General features: G+C 40.2%; 1 protein-coding gene across 1 annotated transcript in view; it reads left to right on the top strand.

The window, feature by feature from the left end:
- The first annotated feature begins 729 nt into the window (after window positions 1–729).
- rapgef6 (Rap guanine nucleotide exchange factor (GEF) 6) overlaps window positions 730–20922 on the top strand; it is a 165445-nt gene continuing 145252 nt past the window's right edge. Inside the window, 1 exon segment of the mRNA XM_082140848.1 lies at window positions 730–1190. Within this exon segment, the coding sequence (XP_081996974.1) occupies window positions 1086–1190 (105 nt within the window). The 5' untranslated portion in view covers window positions 730–1085.

Genomic DNA, 20922 nt, shown 5'->3' with positions numbered 1-20922 from the left:
ACTGGTTTCTCAGTGATCAGTGCAGTTTAGCACGCACTGGTTTCTCAGTGATCAGTGTAGTTTAGCACGCACTGGTTTTTCAGTGATCAGTGTAGTTTAGCACGCACTGGTTTCTCAGTGATCAGTGTAGTTTAGCACGCACTGGTTTCTCAGTGATCAGTAGTTTAGCACACACTGGTTTCTCAGTGATCAGTGTAGTTTAGCACGCACTGGTTTCTCAGTGATCAGTGTAGTTTAGTACGCACTGGTTTCTCAGTGATTAGTTTAGCACGCACTGGTTTCTCAGTGATTAGTGTAGTTTAGCATGCACTGGTTTCTCAGTGATCAGTGTAGTTTAGCACACACTGGTTTCTCAGTTCTCAGTGTAGTTTAGTACGCACTGGTTTCTCAGTGATCAGTGTAGTTTAGCACGCACTGGTTTCTCAGTGATCAGTGTAGTTTAGCACGCACTGGTTTCTCAGTGATCAGTGTAGTTTAGCACGCACTGGTTTCTCAGTTCTCAGTGTAGTTTAGCACGCACTGGTTTCTCAGTTCTCAGTGTAGTTTAGCACGCACTGGTTTCTCAGTGATCAGTGTAGTTTAGAATGCACTGGTTTCTCAGTGATCAGTGTAGTTTAGCACGCACTGGTTTCTCAGTGATCAGTGTAGTTTAGTACGCACTGGTTTCTCAGTGATCAGTGTAGTTTAGCACGCACTGGTTTCTCAGTGGCCAGTGTAGTTCAGAGTCATGTGAATGCTGAGGCGGCTCCGGTTCGGCTCAGTCAGGGCTGATGTTCAGTCATCATGCGCTGTTGCTGTACGCCTCTGTTTGGAGGATCACATGAACTTCTGATTATTTATGATGTTTTACGATCACAAATGGAGAAATGACCCAGGAATTAAGGATCGTTTTTTGTCAACTTTCGCTTTTTCTGATCTGCGCTTTCAACAACACTTAACAGCGACTTCACTCAACTTCTCATGCTAACCGAAGCTAACTCAAATCAATGCCAGATTCCTCACAATCATCATGTTCATGATGGGATTTTTACTTTATTCCACTTCAGTTTTACATTTTATTTTATTTTAACGACACTCGTGGATATATGAAGTTTTCATTTCCGGAAATCAGGGAGTTTAATATGAATTCCTCAGTGGATTTATCGCTGAAGAAAGCGCTGAAAACTCCTCCGACACGACGAACTGCTGAGGTAAAAACACCCACAGAAATACCCTTCATTATGCAGACACGACTAAAAAGAAACACTTTATAATGTCAATAACGCTTCAAATTCTTACAGGCTAACGTTATATCAACACAATGAAAAGCTTATTAGTTTTGATTCAGGACTCATTCATTGCAAATATTCATAAACAACTTGTGTTCAGTGTTTCATACTGTAAATATGAGTCTGTAGAAGTTGTAATCGTTTGTTTTGGGTCTCTAAGCGATGTTTTTGCTCTCTTTATGAGGTTATGTGTTGTACATTGACAGATGTTCAACTAGTCCACAGACAGCAGTACAGTAGAATATTTGATTCATCAGCTCAAGTCATTTATTAATGACAGAAATCAATGAAAGTTCACTGCATTCCAGCGGTGGAGCCGGGCTGTGTCTCATATCCTAGTGAGCTGACTGACTAGAGTGAGTTTCTGGGCCTCACGGTATAAAAACCCAGTCAGCTGCTTACAGAGAAGCGTTTTAGTCATCATAGTGGCAAAACCTTGTGATCTGCCTATTATGACAGCATGTATAGGGGCTAAAATCCTAATATTGTGGTGTATCTGGTGATCACTGTATGCAGATGTTTGGAGGGAAGACTGTGTTGTAATGCTGGTATTGGCGGGCTAGACTGCATGATAGTGTTGCCATGACCTCTTTGTAGTGTGTGTGTGTGTGTGTGTGTGTACTGTAGGGTGAGATTCACATCTGGATTATTTCAGTGGTTTTAAAGAAGACAACACTAGTGGTGCATTGTTACAAATGTTAAATAATTCTGGGTCATGGTATTAAAAACCTGCCATAAGTTTGACCCAAGATATCTTGAATATCAGTTCAAAGTGCAAAGGTTGGTTTTATTGCAGGGCTCAACAATTATTTTTTTTTTGTTTTCGTTTGGTCGGGGCAAAGTTATTCCTTGCAATTGAACCAATTCTCATCCGTTTCAACCAACTAGATAACATGATATTGGAGACGTCGGCTGGATTTACAACAACAAGAACATTGACAGAAAACAAAGTTTGCGTTTGCATGGCATAAAAAGCTATTATCAATGGCAACAGAAGTGCAAGTGACTGTGAGCGGACCAACAACTATTGATCATCTGTATTGTAATGGTTTGATCATGAAGCAGGACACTTTCAAACCATCTTGGATAGTGTGATATTAAAGGGTTAGTTCACCCAAAAATTAAAATTCTCCCATAATTTACTCACCCTCAAGCCATCCTAGGTGTGTAAGACTTTCTTCTTTCAGCCAAACACAATTGCAGGTATATTATTAAATATCCTGGCTCTTCCCAGCTTTATAATGGGAGTGAATGGGGGGTGAGAAAAGTGCATCCATCCATCATAAAAGTAATCCAAACGAGTCCAAAGGTTTATTAAATGCCTTCTGAAGCAAAGCCATGTGTTTTTGTAGGAAAATATACATATTTGTTATAACTTTATAAACCATAATATCTGGCGTCCGTACGTGAGTATACATCTGGCGGAAGAGTGACCTCTGACCTTGTGTTTGCATGGCATTCAGTAGCAACAAAAGTGCAAGTGACTTCGGTCAGCTGGCCTAAAACTATGCCACATTAATCCCGGGCCACCCTTATTGTCAAGCACTATATTGCAGTGTTTCCCAACCTTTTTTTGTGCCACGGCACAGTTTTGATAAGTGAAAAATCCTATGGCACACCACTATATAAAAATAACAAAAATGGCACAAGCATGCATTGGTTCAAATGGCATATTAAAACTAGATATTATATAAAAAGTAGTAGTACTCTTGAGCTTTAGTCAGGTAGGAACATAATAAGATCATATAGGGAACTTGGTGATGGCAAAACAACACATTTACATATCGTCCCTGTCGGGTGGAAACCTCCTCATGCTTAAAAAAAAAAAAAAATGAGGTCAAATGGTTTTTGACCAGCGAATGACCGTTATTTTATCTGTCACTGGAACAGCTTCATCGCATTACGCTTTCATCACGCAAAGGATGTAACATTTATTGTAGCTATATGTGTGCTCACCTTTTCTTGTAGAAATTAGGGCTGAACGATTAATCGCACTTTCCATGTAATCGCACTTAAATCGAGATGGCTTATCGCAATTTTAAAATCGCAAAGGCTGCGATTATTTTTTTATGCGCAGCTTGTCAGTGACGTACGGCTCTGTAAACGCTGCTCACTCTGAAAGCACTGTGAGATTGAGGAGATTGAGTCACTTATAATGTGCATTTGAAAAAACAACACGCGTCAAACATCTTTCCAAAACATGATAAGCATTTATGAACCTCTTGTCCAACAACAGACAACATTTAATAACATGCTTTTACTCCAAACTCACTTCATAACGACAGCTGAGCTCCTCCTTCTGGGAGATGATGTGGCTTCTTACACAGAATAAGGCAGTCGTGTATTTATAAGTCATGTTTAATCAAAGTGTTTCAATCTTCTGTTTATTCAGCTTCAGCGTTAGGGCTTTCCTGGAATGATGCGCATTATTTTACTTCTGTGGCAGGGCATATTTATCGTGTTTGCAGGAGAGCGCCCTCTGGTGTTCAAATGGGGCAGTATTTACTACCGATCAGCCGCACTCCACTGACAAGCTGCGCATAAGATAATCACAGCCTTTGCCAAATCGCGTGAGGTTTTATTGCGATTAATCGTTCAGCCCTAGTAGAAATCTCACGATCAAAATCTCGTGATACAAAAGATGAAGCGCTATGCACAGCATATTTAAAGTCCCTCTGAAGCCAATCATTTTATCCCTTAAAACTCATCTTTGATCACCAAAATTACGTTTAAATGTTTTTTCCTTGAAAAATAATTCTTCATGCCTTAAAATATCTTGAATGTAACTCGACACCCTTGCCTCATTTAGTATACGTGGAATATGCAAATGAACCCCGCCTCCACTCACTCACTCAGCTCAGAGATCCACTGGTTGACGATCACACGTTGATCTGATTGGTTACAAGGTAGTTTGTGACGTCAGAAACACCAGCGATTTCAAAGCGTGTTTTTGAGACTGTCTTTGGTTCACTGCAGTTTTTTAAGGAGGAAATACTCAGCAATGGTGTCGACTTACAGCGTTAATGATGTCACACAGGTGGTGGAGTAATAACTTCTTCTAGGGATGCACGAGATATCGGCCACCATATCGTTATCGGACGAAATCGGTTAATTTTAATGTTATCGTTATTGGCCCAGTAAGAAAATTTGGCCGATATATTAAAGCTGATAAAAAATGTATTATCTCCTTCAGCTGAGACTCTTCAGATGCCATTGTTCAACATGATGCTTTTGAATGGCTTGAAATATGATTGAAATCACTTTAAAAAAGGAAAATACTGTAATCTCCCAGTCGATTATTGGTCGATACGTTCTGGCTCGTTTTTTACCGTGTTCATTTCATCAGGTGGAAAGCACTAATTGCTAATGGGGGTGTTTTCAGAGCACCCCTGTTTCACAGGTAACAGTCTGTCTTCAGAACACCCCCCTTACTTTCACTTCTTTTGGATTAGCCCAACCCACTGGAGAAGAGAGACAGATTGAGGAAAGTAGGCTACTAGAAGGTTTGCTGAATATTATTTATTTAATTGTGAGAGCGTTTAATTCATAGTCAGTCAGTCAGTCCTCTTCTACCATGTCAACAAAGACATCGGCAGTGGCAGCATTTGTTTTTAAATAGAAAACGGAAAAAAAGTCGTATACAAATTTGCGCTGTGCAGTGTCCACTGTGTGTATTAGTTTTGAGTCTATGCTTTATTTTTAAGTTATGCACTTTATTTCGTTTCTGCTCTTGATCTGGTTTGTTTAATAAATATTCTTTTTTTATTAAAGTGGACGTGCCTTTTGTGTTTAAGAGTAAGAGCTTTAAGTTAATAGTCTATTCGTGTCTCAGCCGTGAAGCTGAGCTCCTGATGTTCATGCGAGCTGCACAGAGCGGCTGAAATTATAGTGTCTGTCAGTTATTATAATACATATGACAAAAACAATTGTCTAAATTATGTTGTATATTCCTCAAAAGTTCTTGTGATGATATCACTAGTTGAAAACAGTACTATTTTCTGAAATCACAGGCTCTGATATTGCGCAGGTGCACGTGATGCAACGCTGTCAGAGCCGACAGACTCGTGTGACTCATTTCAGTGCAAAATAATTAGGTCAAAAATGATTTAATATACTGCAAATAGTCTACTTGTTTTTTATGTTTATTTATAATTCATTTAGGCGATCAATAAGGCTACCAAGTACTGCGCACAGTGCACAGCTAATTCATTTAACGTTTTTTTTTCCTAACGTAATTTTTAGTCGAAAATTTCTGGACTTCAGTCGACCAAGATTTTCTTTGGTTGATTACAGCCCTATAAAATACAGTAATATGCAACATGAGCAGCGCAAGTCTGTCATATCGGCTACATAACATTATAACGAGAACATCATAATTGTGTGTTTGGGACGTGACTTTTAATGGTGAGACTTTTGTTTTTGTATCAGGCTCTCAAAAATTATCTAAAAATTTGGATTTTAGGTTTATCGGCCAATATATCGGTTATCGGCTTTCAAATATAAAGAATCATCGGTTATCGGGATCGGTAAAATTTTTCTTATCGGTGCATCCTTAACTTCTTCTAATGAATCTGTTTGAGATCCAATTAATGCGAGATGTTTTGCTGTAAATCACGGACTGGCATCTGAGGACTATTGCTCATCTTTCTCAGTTATTTTGCTTTATTTCCAGATTCACTCATAGACTGGTTCTCACACACTAGAGCTCGTTCACACACACACACACTCTTCAACAACTACACTTTAAATCTCTCGACAAACTAAAAGACGTAAATGACATTTGCATGTATTGTAAATTAAAGACACAGGTTGCACTGAATGTCAGCTTGATTATTTTGCTCAAGATCAGGATTTATTGAGTCCACATGTCATGAACACTAGAAACTCTTCTTCTAGGGCTGGATGATTAATCGAAAAGTAATCGAAACCGAAATTCAGAGCCTGTAACCGACGTAATTTTACCAAGTCGGTTATTTCGGTTTTTTAATCCTATTAATATTTCCGCCTACTGTGTGTGTACTTTCCCCTTAAAACATATTACCGAGTGTGTAGTCACTTGACTCCGCCCCGTCCCCGAACGCGCGTCTATTTCGCTTCAAACGCTCGCTTACGCACGTCCTATTCGCTTTGGACGCGCGAATGGATTCAAAATGTTTAACGGTGCGTGTCCACTACAGCGGCAAAACTCCGCTCAGTGCCGCTGGCAACGCTGTAACGTCTCCGCTTTGGGGTGTGTCTGTTGCGAATGTGTTTAATCTAAGTTTTTTTCAACACACGGACAATATAATCATCAGCGATGCACGCGATTACATTTAGAAATAGACAAGCTTTGTTTCCAAATGCACCAAGCAAAGATATCCTTTCAATTTGATAAAGTTTTATAAACCCAGCCAATATAATCACAATGAACACATCCAAAATAAAATCTTTAACATATAACAACTGCAAAGCGTCTAATTTGTAAACAAAATGATTTACGCACTAAATCCAGCATAAACTCCGGCACAATTTGCATATTTTTAAACTCTCAAAACAGACGTCACATCCCGAACCTCACAGCAATTGGCTGCCGACCGCGTTTTTCGCTTGATATTTGCATAAAGTCGAGAACTGCCCAACCTTTTGACGCTTTCGGTCGCTCTCAACGCTTTCTCCAGTCCGCTGTCAATCCCAAAATGCACTGCGCGACGTGAAGCTCGACTACCATAGGAATGAATTGAAAACGCTCGCTCCGCTCCGCTCGCACCGCGCCAGTGGACACGCACCGTAAGCGTAGAACTAGACGCGATAGACGCGAATTTGACGCTCTATTCGCGTTTGCTGTGAACGCAGCATAATGAACAGGCTGCAATGTCAAGATTGCAATGCTGGAATGTGTGTGTCAGAGAGAGAGAGGCACGGGCGCGATCGAACAGTGGAAACATAAAAACATCATTCGTCATTATAACATCAACGTCAATTTGTTCATACAGGACATCATTAAAACTGCAAAGTGTTCAGCCTACTTATATTTGTGTAAAACATTGTGCTTTTGTCAAACTGTAAACTCTTGTCAAACTGTAACCTACAACTGTCACCCAACCAAAATCACACACACACACTGTGTACATTTTTTAAAATCAAATTATCAAAAAACAAAAATTATCTCATCTTTTGGACATTCATCATATTGCATTGGTTTTCATTTATTGTCCTAAAACAGAGCACTAATCTTTTTATTTTTAAGTTACACATTCTACATTGATTAAAAAATTAAATCAAATGTTTTTAATGGTAGTATTATTTTATACAGAAATAAATTATTTATAATTCAGATGAGAAGTTAAAGTTAATTTAAATTTTAAGGAAACAAATATATTGATCTGAAATATAGCAAATTAATTTTAAATTCATTCAGGTTACCAAACATATCTCAAGGCCTTTTGAATAAAGGGTGGCAGTCTTTCATTATCAACTGTTGTTGTGGATATACTGGAGAAGTATTTGTTCTCCATTTGAGTGAGATGTTTTTATGTGGCTAATTGAGGAAAGTGCTTCCATATATTTTATTATTAGTAGTATTAGTTCAAGAATAAAATAAAGATATCGGATTGATATCGGTATCGTATCGGAAGTGAAAAAGTGGTATCAGGACATCCCTAACTCTTTCATTAGAAAAAATAACCGTGAACGTATTTACAGTATAAGCCTTGCCAGTGACATAGGAAATTTAAAAAAAAATAATCGTTCAATAATCGTAATCGAGGTAACTTGTTTGATTAATTGCGATTATGATTTTAGCCAAAATCGTCCAGCCCTATCTTCTTCTAACCACAGGTTGAGATCTGTCACACACACACAACTCTGAGATGCTGTTTGTGAATGTTCGCTGGAACGATGGTTTCGGGAAACACAGACTCGTTGAACTATGATGATAACGACAGAACTTGCGATCATAGTTGGCTAACAGTGCTTTCCGGAAACACACTCCAGGATGGGAAACGCTGCTGTATTGTAATGGTTTGATGAACTGGACACTTTCAAAGTGTGATTATAATAAACCAAGAGAGTCTGGTTTAAATCTGGTCATCTGTGGTTCTCTGAGATCTTTCCTGCTGTTCTCTTCATCTGTTGTCGTTCTCCTCCAGATCAGTGAGTGAGTGAGTGTGTGTGTGTGTGTGTGTGTGTGTGTCGCTCCAGGCGTGGGCGTGTCTGACTGCAGTAAAACACACTAACAAACACAAACTGCACCAGCTCTCATTGCTCTCATAGCAAGTTTCCAGATGGGTGTGTCGAGCGTTACATAAGAGAGCAAAACAAATATCCCTCGTGTCTATTTCCATAGCATTATCCCGCCCACTCGTGCCTCGAGCTGCTATGCCTGATGGGAGTTTGATGATGCGGCGTTACGGTTAACTGCTGCAGAAATGAGTTACGTCAGAGACAAACACACTAATGAAACCCTCCACATCTCACACAAAAACCCCTAATGTCAGGAAAGCCTTAGCAATACTTCCATCATAGTTATAATAACTGAGGGCTTTTTGTCTTGTGCAGATATTAACAAACAAAAGAGGACCTGTGAAGTTATTTTGAGTGTTTTTAATTCTTTTGAACTAGTTTTTAATTCTTAAGGCGAGACACTACAGGTGAATAGGGTAAAACATTTAACTAGCAGATATCACCATAAAACTTTCCCAGTTGATTACCTATATTAAGATGAGAAAAAAATGTATTACAAGTTTTCTGTAATTTAATGTTTAAATATGCAAATTAGGCAATATCTAATTAAATATGTGCTAATTTGCATATATAAAAAAAAATCTGAGTATTGGATAAAGCCAGGTTAAAAATATTTTTTTCATTGTGTTCACATATTAGATGGGGAAAAAATTACAGAGGGATTTATGGATATCTACTTTTGTTATCCTGTAAATCAGAATATACTGTCAATAGCCTTAAAAAAATTATTTTCACCATGTTTTTTGGAATAAAATGTTATATAAATCAGGCTAGGAATAATATATTTACAAATCCCTCAGTAAATGTCTAAATGATATAACTAGGTACAGGACTGGAGAGTTTGGTGTATATCGGTGCGACTGAAGTGGAGATTTGGGACTTGGAGAATGAGAGAAAAGTCATTTTGAGAAAACGGGCTTTAAAGATTTATCATCAGCCAATGAGATTGCGCATTCAGCCCTTTTACTTTCACGATTGGTTGCTGATAAAAAGGAAATTACCATATTTGGATCCGACAGCATTGTACAGGAGAGAGAGAGCTTTCCAGCGGTGTGTGTGATGACAGGGAGCAGACAGAGATCGCGGAGCGGCGGGTTCATTAAGAACGCAAACTTTTGTTGAATTTATGAGAAATCTACAGACGCAAACTGACAAAGTGTAGGAAAATAAAGACCTAAATGTGTATTTCGCAAATTCTGAGATAAAAAGTCATAACTGCGAGAAAAAAAGTCGCAATTACCTTTTTTATTAAAAAAATAATAATACTACGTGAGAACTATTCAATTTCCCACATCAGGACTCAATGCTAAGGGTTTTTTCTACTGGCCTGATTGGGGAAGTGGTTAAAATGTATTTCTTGCCCTGCCAAAAAAACACATGTGACTCATATGGGCTAACAGACATTTCTCATACTGACCGTGTGTAAAGCTCTAGGGCTGTGATGAGGAGGAAAAACTACATTAGAATTTTTCACTTAAATATTCAGATTTCAATTAAAGGTTCTGGTTTGTGTCCTAAATCCACCAGAGGGCGTGACGAGCAGATCAAGCACTGCTTCAGACCAATGAAACTACACGAATGTCTGTGTAAAGAGTCCACCACAGTCCACAAGCAATGCTTATCAAACAAATGTATTTTCTTAAACTATGCATAAAAAACTTTAAAAAAGAGCAGCTCTGACTACAGTCCGGCTCTGATTACAGTCCGGCTCTGACTACAGTCCGGCTCTGACTACAGTCCGGCTCTGACTACAGTCCTTACGTCCGGCTCTGATTACAGTCCGGCTCTGACTACAGTCCGGCTCTGACTACAGTCCGGCTCTGATTACAGTCCGGCTCTGACTACAGTCCTTACGTCCGGCTCTGATTACGTCCGGCTCTGACTACAGTCCTTACGTCCGGCTCTGATTACGTCCGGCTCTGACTACAGTCCGGCTCTGACTACAGTCCGGCTCTGATTACAGTCCGGCTCTGACTACAGTCCGGCTCTGACTACAGTCCGGCTCTGATTACAGTCCGGCTCTGACTACAGTCCGGCTCTGACTACAGTCCGGCTCTGACTACAGTCCGGCTCTGACTACAGTCCGGCTCTGACTACAGTCCGGCTCTGACTACAGTCCTTACGTCCGGCTCTGATTACGTCTGGCTCTGATTACAGTCCGGCTCTGACTACAGTCCGGCTCTGACTACAGTCCGGCTCTGACTCCGGCTCTGACTACAGTCCGGCTCTGACTACAGTCCGGCTCTGACTACAGTCCTTACGTCCGGCTCTGATTACGTCCGGCTCTGACTACAGTCCGGCTCTGATTACAGTCCGGCTCTGACTACAGTCCTTACGTCCGGCTCTGATTACAGTCCGGCTCTGACTACAGTCCGGCTCTGACTACAGTCCGGCTCTGACTACAGTCCGGCTCTGACTACAGTCCTTACGTCCGGCTCTGATTATGTCCGGCTCTGACTACAGTCCGGCTCTGACTACAGTCCGGCTCTGACTACAGTCCTTACGTCCGGCTCTGATTACGTCCGGCTCTGACTACAGTCCTTACGTCCGGCTCTGATTACGTCCGGCTCTGACTACAGTCCGGCTCTGATTACAGTCCGGCTCTGACTACAGTCCGGCTCTGACTACAGTCCGGCTCTGACTACAGTCCGGCTCTGATTACAGTCCGGCTCTGACTACAGTCCGGCTCTGACTACAGTCCGGCTCTGACTACAGTCCGGCTCTGATTACAGTCCGGCTCTGATTACGTCCGGCTCTGACTACAGTCCGGCTCTGATTACGTCCGGCTCTGACTACAGTCCGGCTCTGATTACGTCCGGCTCTGACTACAGTCCGGCTCTGATTACAGTCCGGCTCTGATTACGTCCGGCTCTGACTACAGTCCGGCTCTGACTACAGTCCGGGCGGGTATATACAATAGATGTCGCCTTGGCTACGGTTTCGTTCCAATGAACTGCCGTAGCCAAGGCGACTTCTATTGTATATATCTATACCCGCCCGCGCTCTCAGATCACTTGGACATGGCTGTGTTCAAGAGGTAAAAACATGATAAAAAGATATGAAGTGCATGCTGTTTGAGACAAGTGACCATCGACCTGCATTATATGACTGACAGACAAGAACGGTTTGACCTAAAAATGTCAAAATTGAAACTACTGCGGAAAAAAAGACACCTACATCTTGGATGCCCTTGAGGTAAGCTAAAACATACCAAAAATTAATTTAAAAGTGAACTATCCCTTTAATGTTCAAACTGTGTATGTACAGTGTTTAAAGTGTCTGACATTAATAAATATTTTTATTAGGAATAAAACGGCCTGGTTATGAGCTGTGTTAGCTAGCTGTAGCTGAAGAGTTACGCCTAGCATAAAATACGCTACTGTATTTTAATATTGGTCATCATGGTGGTACTTGGAGAGCCACATATTTTCTGAGGTGGTACTTGGTGTAAAACGTCTGAGAACCACTGGTCTATAATGACTAATTAAAGTAACTGGTTAGATTCAAGTATTTGCAGATCAGTTGCAGTGGGCTGTTATTGCTCCTGACTGGAAAAGGTCATTTCTGCCCCTGGTGTCAGTGGGATCTTTCTGATGTCCTTATCTCGCCTAAATGTTTGCTCACTCTATGTGTTCGTGTTTTTACAGTGAGGTAGTTCTGTTGCGCATGAGTTTACACACCGCACAAGGAAGCTTGATTTCAACCTTAAATTGAATTTACAAAATAAACAAACAACAAATAAACAAATTACCAGCAAAAAATACAAATAAATATAAAATAAAGAGTGCTTTGAGGTTTTCTAACAGTCTTCAGGTATACATAATTACTACAGAAATTGAATAAAATTGAATGTTTTATTGTATAAATTAAATCCAGATGAATTATTCTCGCTATCTTTTGTAGTGTGATGAACATTAATGACAGACGGCATCAGGAATATTAGGCTTCTGTCACTTTAAGAGCGAATGCACAGATCCAATATACTGTTTTCTTCCTCATCTGTTTATGTTCTCTTAAAGGGATACTCCACTTTTTTTGGAAACAGGCTCATTTTACAGCTCCCCCAGAGTTAAAGAGTTGAGTTTTACCGTTTTCGAATCCATTCAGCCGATCTCCGGGTCTGGCGGTACCACTTTTAGCATAGCTTAGCATAGATCATTGAATCGGACAGGACCATTAGCATCTCTCTCAAAAAAATGACCAAAGAGTTTTGATATTTTTCCTATTTAAAACTTGACTCTTCTGTAGTTACATCGTGTACTAAGACCGACGGAAAATAACATTTTGAAATGTTGAAACTTTGCTGCCGTACCATGAGTCCAGCAGGCGTAATGATATGACGCAGCGCCTGAAAATAGTCCCCAGCTTGGTAACTTCCAACGTGACCGGGACTAAGTTTGTCTAACCTATTAGACCTATTTTCAGGCGCTGCGTCATATCATTATCAGGGCTCCAGACTAACTTTTTTTATTAGGAGCGCTGTAGCCCCTGACTTAAAATTTTAGGAGCGCAAGCAGAAAATTTAGGGGCACATCTTAAATCACCTTGCAATGCAATTATTCACATTTTCCCCCAAAATAACTGTATTACTGACAAATGCTTTGATAATAAATAGACTTAACGTACAGAAATTACAATGTGCAGTTTTATTTTAAGTTCACAGGGCTCCAGACTAACATTTGAGGGCAGCGGCACTAAGTTCTACAGAAAGTATCTGGTAGCACTGTGGGATGACAAAGCACTGAGCTTAATTTGAGGTGTAGATAATATTAAGACATTAACTATTATCATTCATAAAGTTAATTTTAATTCAAAAGCAAAATTAGTGACAAAATAGATATTAGGGAGTGAAAATAGCCAATAAGCGCCCTCAGCAGCTATGTTTACAATGGTAATTTAATCTTTTTTTTATTTTTATTTTTTATAAGTGTGAGTTTTCCTACTTCTTGAAACTTTTAGTTTTATAAATAGAGACAATCTTTAAAGGATGAACAAAAAATGTTTTGGTCAACACATTAAAAATAACATTTAAATATGATATTATAGTTTTGAAGTGCTGGAAAAAGATATGTGTAGGCTACTGTTATAACCACAGTATACCATAGTTACAGTTAGTGTTACTACATTAAATCCATGGTGAATGTTGCTGATCTGTGGACCTAAAGCCTTCTATAACTTGTTCGTTCATGGCACATGTTTCTCCTGGTTTCCACGTTAGCGCTGTTTGATCTGATATGGTTTATAACAGAGAATTCAGCGTCGAATCTGAATGTTTCTCACTGGATCTCGCAGCGATGTTATTAATTCTGTCGCGAACTCAATGGATTTCTTCACTGGATGTCCACGATGTGACGGTGTTGCGTGATCGAGATCCGCCCGCGACTGGCGAGAGAAGCTCTGCGCTGTCTATTATTGGTTCGAACTATTAAACGGTCCGTGACGCAGAAATGAGTAGCGCAGTTTTTTTTCCGCTTTCATATTGTTTTGATTTATTAACGTCACGGAATACTCTATGCTTGAGGCTGAGATTGTGTCTAACTAGCATATTGTGTTTAAACTGCGAAGTGCCTGCACTGTCTGCAAACTTCGTTTTCCCCGCAGTTCTGGGGTAGCGACTGCAACATTCGCAGTTCATTAAGTTCGTCTCCTTACAGTACCTCAACCAGCTGAATTCTCGCAGCCAGTCTTCCCGAAAATGGTGGGTTCGGGCCTTTATCACCTCACAAACCTCTGATTCTGAATCATCATCCGGCTGTGTCTGTGACATTGATATTTGTCTCCGTCTCCTTCCCACGGACGTTTACGCGCGCTCGATTATCTCTAGGACCCTCCCCCTCCACACATTAGCCAGTTACAGTGGCCATTCCCAATTCTTCTCACACTCATTGGCCTGCCACACATTCCGGATTCATTGACGCGCCCCTTCCGTTTAACGTGTAAAAACAAAACAAATTTACTGGTCGCACATGTGCGACTGGATGGAAAATTCAGTCGCACACTCTCAAATTTTGGTCGCAAAATGCAACCATTTGGTCGCAGTCTGGAGCCCTGATTACGCCTGCTGGATTTATGGTACGGCAGCAAAGTTTCTTGATTATTACGCAGGAATGAGAGTATAGTTCCTAGCCATATCAGCCTAGAAAATCGCAACTTAACATTTTCCGTCGGTCTTAGTACACAATGTAACTACAGAAGAGTCAAGCAGAGTCCTGCACGGGTCCGATTTTGTAAACCCGCACCCGTCCGTACCCGCAGTGCTTCAAACCGCATCCGACCCGTTATCCGTCAACAGCACTAATTAAAATCCGCACCCGACCCGACCCGCTTAAAATAGAACCGACACCCGACCCGCACCCGAAATAAAATCAGTTTAGCCAATCACATTATAGACAATTACAAAAATGTTTATTGCCAGGTCATACAGAAGTTATAACGACAATTAACACAAGGACAACTTAAGCCGAAGCTGTCAAAAGGCCGGCACATGATGGCTAACGTTACCACAAAACTGAGTAGCCTAACAGACTACTGTAGTCTGTAGTCCTAACAGCCTAACGGCTACAACACTATATCTGCCACGCAATTTCGTCTAGCCTACATCTAACAATTTTGGGTTCAAACACGCCCTGCACACCACACATACTTATCAGTGTTACATTTGAAAAATACCATTCGATAGAACTGCTTGGTTTGTTACCACAGTTATCTGCGTGCTTCCTCAGGGATGAAGTTCCACATTTGCGGCTATCCAACACGAAAATGTTTGCAGCAAAGCCTTTCACAATATTTTCTTCAGATAACTCCAAATTTCTCCCACACACTGGACTTGATTTTTGATGACGTATTGTCGACAACTTTACAATCTCCACTAGCTATTCTTTTCTTCAACTCCTCAGCATCCATCTCGACGACTGCAAGCAGATCGCGCGCGCGGTTATGAGGAATTTTTAAAAGTGAAAGTAGCCTAGGTCAGGGGTTTTCAAATTGGGTGAATGTGAGCCTCACCTTAGAGTAGGTAAGGACAGCCGAGCCCCCCCTTCCCCAAAATCCTGTCCGCCTGCCCTAACCCACACACGCCTCTGCAGTAAATGCCATATTTTGTGTGTTCCAGGCAATGATGAGTTTCAATAACAACTGATAAAATGTAAATATTATTTTATTTCCACAACTTTCTTAAAAGTGCATTCATAAATGATTCTTTGCAACAGCAAATAATTTCCAACTTCATGCAGGCATAATTGAGGCTACTTTTAAAATCACTGAACATCAGTAGGTCTAACCACAAGTCAACAAAACATGCTTAACGTGCAATCGGTGCCAAAGCTACCGCCGACGACACCTGACGGCTGAAATCGGCACGGTGTGTCTGGGCTTTAAGCACACATTTGAAGGAGATGCACATCATCTCGAACAAAATCAGAAGTGGTGGAAAGAGTACTGAAAAAACATACTCAAGTAAAACCATTACATTCCAAAAAACTACTTGAGTAAGAGTAAAAAAGTAGCGTATTTAAAAGTACTTATGAGTAGTGAGTACTGAGCTTCTACCCCCTTATAATAAACACTGTGCACTACAATTTATAAATTTTAAAAAAATTGCACTTACTGTATTTCACATTATATTTTGTTCTTTGTCAGAAATATTGAAGAATATCTATCATCCATCTTTTAAAAATGCATCAAATCAGTACACTCATCACCATTTAAATCATATTATTTGAAAAAGCCTTAAAATTAGGCGAAAGGCCACTGAGCCTGAGCATGCTGTTGCACATAAAATATCAATATTCATAACTGTGCAAAGAATTCAAAAACCTTTAGAAACTCATATGATAGTTCAGCATCACACACCATGAGATGGGTTAAATAGAGAGATTAAAAAATACCCAATTTCTCTCCAAAACGGTACCAGTTTTAGTGTTTTGATAAATGAGAATCACTAATATTATCAGATTACCACACCTAATGCACTGAAAAAGGCTAAGATAGTAGGCTAACACTAATTACACTGTAATTCCATGACATTAAATATGTTACAATTTAAACGTAAATGCACATTGTTCTATAAGGGTGGCATCATCCCTTACATTTTACACGGCTACATTTACTCACATTTTAATGCTGATAATATAATTTGTAAAGAAAATTGTGCATTATATAGGGAAGTTATATCCGGGAAACTTTCACAAAATAAACAAACAAACACACACACACACACACACACACACACACACACACACACACACACACACACACACACACACACACACACACATACACACACAAATGCATGTCTCTTTGTAGTCTCGGCGAAGCTGTTTTATCAGCAGCATCCACACACACAAAAAACAGTTGAACATGAAAAACGCTGTTGCGCAGACTTGCCAAATGAAGACGGATTGTATGAAATGGCCGGGTCAATAAAAAAAAACGAGCTCTAGTTTTTAACGCCATTTATTAACGAGCTGTAGTCACGCACTGACAGAAAAGCAGTTCAAGTTAACGCCATGGTTCATAAGGTGCACTGATACTGGCTGCATGGCGAGCGCGAGACGCGGCAGTGCACAGATCGTGACGCGCGTCTCTCTATAATGAGATTGTGAAGTAAATGGGAGCGGGAATTCACCGCATTATGAACTCGTCACACAATTTGATGTATTCCACTTAATACACAATAAAACAATATAGCCTACAATAAGATTCGTTAACAACGGTGTCCTGGTGTTCTTCTAAAATGAGGGCGAGCCACAAATACGTGAGTACAGTTTACAAACCCGTGGGAACAGTTTGAGAATTTGTGAGTAGCCTACTGTTTATAAACTGAGTGGACGGATTGCAAAACCGTCGCCACGGATTGTTTTTTTTTACTCACACAGCCTGACTTCCCGGGCTCCGTATCCTCCCTTAATGCTGACTTCTGTTGGCTCTGGACAAGGAAACGACGCATTTTAAAGCTAATACTCGCACACACAATTACCGATAGAGCTGCATTCAGTTATTTTTTCTTTGCGTGTCGCGCCTCCCCTGTGGCTCTTTGGCGCCCCCCAGGGGAGGCGCGCCTCACCTATTGAAAACCCCTGGCCTAGGTAATGTTATAGATCCTGGGAGGGCGTGGCGCGTCGGCACAAATAAACTGATGTGGATTTTTAATTATTTTATCAACTTGAAATACAGGCATATTTTTGTAGATGTGTTCCTAAAAATATGCATATATTTTTACGTTTGCATGTGATTGTTTTAAACCCGTGTTTAGACCCGTGTTTCCCCCGTGTCCGACCCGACCCGTACCCGTATCCGACACAGTTGGATATTTTTCACCCGTTTGAGCAAAATTTGCGGGTCACCCGTCGGGTACCCGAACCCGTGCAGGACTCTAGAGTCAAGTTTTAAATTGGACAACTATCGAAAATCTTTGGTCATTTTTTTGAGAGAGATGCTAATGGTCTTGTCCGATTCAATGATCTATGCTAAGCTATGCTAAAAGTGGCACCGCCAGACCCGGAGATCGGCTGAATGGATTAGAAAACGGTAAAACTCAACAGTTTAACTCTGGGGGAGCTGTAAAATGAGCCTATTTCCAAAAAAAGTGGAGTATCCCTTTATCACATCACCGAATGTGTTTATGTGAATACTCACCAAGACCGGCATTTTGACGTACTTTTGTGTGTTTCTGACCGTTTAAGCTCAATAATCTGCACTCAGTTTGGCATCCATGAGCTGTTTGAGAGACGGCTTTATGTGTGTGCGCTCTGAGGATGAGTCTCTCAGAAATGAATGCTTTAAATCTCTTGAATGTTTAAATTTCCAAGTTGTGCACATGATAAACTTTAGTGATGATGCAACACTGGTCAGGCGAGTGAACGTCCGTCCTGAACCGCGACTGAACGTCTTGTATCGCAGCGTGCAGCTCGCTAGCACAGTCGAGGTGATCGAGGCCTGTAAAATGACACTATGTTGAACTACAATGCCTCACTAGGTCAGGAATGTCCATAAGCTGTGCTGGTAAAGGACAAGACGGACTTGAATGAGGTCAAACCTGAAATGTTAGTTTTGCACTGTTTTGATCTGGAGGAATGCTGGGAATGTGAGCATCTGCCTTTATTGATCCCTTGTGCAGTGAACCATTCACCAGTTCCAGTTTCATTACCAGTGAAATGCAGCCATTCTTGACAGTATTAATAGTTAGTAAGGTAGTTGTTAAGTTGCAATATGCAGCGATTCTTGACAGTTAAAATGTTGGAAAACTAGGCTATGCTGTTGAACAAAACGTTCAATATTTAGACAATCTGGTGCTCTTCGCGTGTCAGTCAAAAATTAAAGTTTTTTTTTTTTTTTGGTCATTAAATGAATGTAGTATATTTTAGTTTGATAATGTTTTTTTATGTAATATTTTGTATTTTTATGAGATTTTTTTTATACTAAATTATATTTATGCTGTATTTATAATCCATTTATTCACTTTTTGAGCATAAATGAAATTTCCAACTTAAACTGTGGTAAATCGTGAATGCTTTGGAGCGACAGACTGAAGTTTGATCTCTTTTCAAAGACGACACTTGGCAGATTATTGCCGAAGTGAAAAAAGTTTAAACTTAAAAAAAGGAACAGAATTTTACGTGTATTGTTACAAAAAATGCACAAAAATACTATTTACATTTTTTAGATGAAATAAATATTTTCATCTTCAAATTTTCATTTTATATAAATCACGTTTTACTCTAAAACTGCAAGAAAAGCCATAAATCTAAACAAGTTGTTCCAAAATTTGAGCCTGATATCTCCAGAAATGAGCTTTCAGTGAGAGTGTGTTCGGCTGCAGTACCGAACGCTTCCACTAGAGGAAACGCTCTCATTCATTTCCAATGCGCTCATTTTTGATGGTGATGAGCACAAGTGTGACTTTTCTTTTCAGGACCATTTAACCTTTTCCAATCATGTCCATTATTTTTGTGTGTGTTCACACAGCAAGTGCCAAAACCTTTACCAAGTTTCGTACCGTTCCAATGAAGAATAAAAAAAAACGAAAAATGGTCCAGGTTTTTTTTTATTGGACCGAAATGCACCATAGGGTTGATGGGGCCCAAATCCGGTGTGGGAAACACGCAATTGCTCCAGATACTCGCTCAAGGGTTTTTAGTGCAATCAAACACGATTCAGAATCGTTCAAGAAAGAATCGCGATGCATTGCTGGATCGTTTCTTCCCACTAACTTATCTCCACTAAAAGCATGAATGTGTGCCATGTGATGTGTCTTTCTGCTGTGATGAGACTAAAGCAAAACTACATACATGAGCTGTTATATATGAGCCCAGATTGATACAGTATATATAGATGTGCATTCATTTTCTGACAGCCTTCAACAGGACAAATGGAAGAATAAGAAAATGCTCGCTTTGACTCGTCCGGCTTGAACAACATGTTTCCCAGCAAGATCCCAGTGTCAGGAACAAGTGTATGGTTCATTTTAAAGCACCTCAGTGCAGAGTGAGGAGTCTCCAAACAACACTGAACCAACCGTTGTGCTGAGACAAGTGTGTGTGTGTGATTCAGTGTGAATGAAATGCTTCTTCAGAGGCGCATTGACAGTTCTCTGAGTGGGATTCATGACTGTAACTCTTGTGTGATTCAGGCTTCAGGGCTCTTGTGAAATCTCTCGATCAGTCATAGAGAGGTTAATGATGAGCTCCAGTCGAGGATGGCATCATTCACACGTGTCAGATCACATATAGTGAGGATTGCTGGATTATCATGAGATGGTAATCGTTTTTTTGTGAGTGGATACAACACAAGCGCGAACATAAATGAACAACTTTAAAGGAGATTTTCTCAATATTTAGATTTTTTTGCACCCTCAGATTCCAGATTTTCAACTAGTTGTTCAACTTTCATTTCCTGGTGATGAACCTTATCCTGATCCGAGTGTTTCCTGCTGCGGTGTGTTGTGGGAACCCGACAAGTCGAAGCATGTAAAGAGTGTGTGATTTGCATTGCTGTTTCCCATGCCCTTCAGTGCTGTTCCTGCGGCCCGTGGCTCACTGAAGCGCTCACTCAGCGTATCTGAAGCACTTTCTGTTCTGTTGATCACATCCATTGAGAAGGCGTTAACCCACAAACTGCTGAATGTGTTCATTTTAAAGCTTTCTTAATAGAGGTGCACCATGATAGATTATTAGTTGGTATATCTATATTGCTATGTGCACCAGAGATTCTCTGATTAAAGGGATAGTTCACTTTGAAATTAATTTTTGGTATGTTTTAGCTTACCTCAAGGGCATCCAAGATGTAGGTGTCTTTTTTTCCGCAGTAGTTTCAATTTTTATATTTTTAGGTCAAACCGTTCTTGTCTGTCAGTCATATAATGCAGGTCTGTGGTCACTGTCTCAAAGAGCATGCACAGAGTCCAAATTAAAACAATTCCCCATCGTCCAAATTA

This window comes from Leuciscus leuciscus (genome assembly GCF_965113295.1).
Source record: "Leuciscus leuciscus genome assembly, chromosome: 16".
In the NCBI taxonomy this organism is placed as follows: domain Eukaryota; kingdom Metazoa; phylum Chordata; class Actinopteri; order Cypriniformes; family Leuciscidae; genus Leuciscus; species Leuciscus leuciscus.
This window is presented reverse-complemented; position numbering and strand designations above follow the sequence as displayed.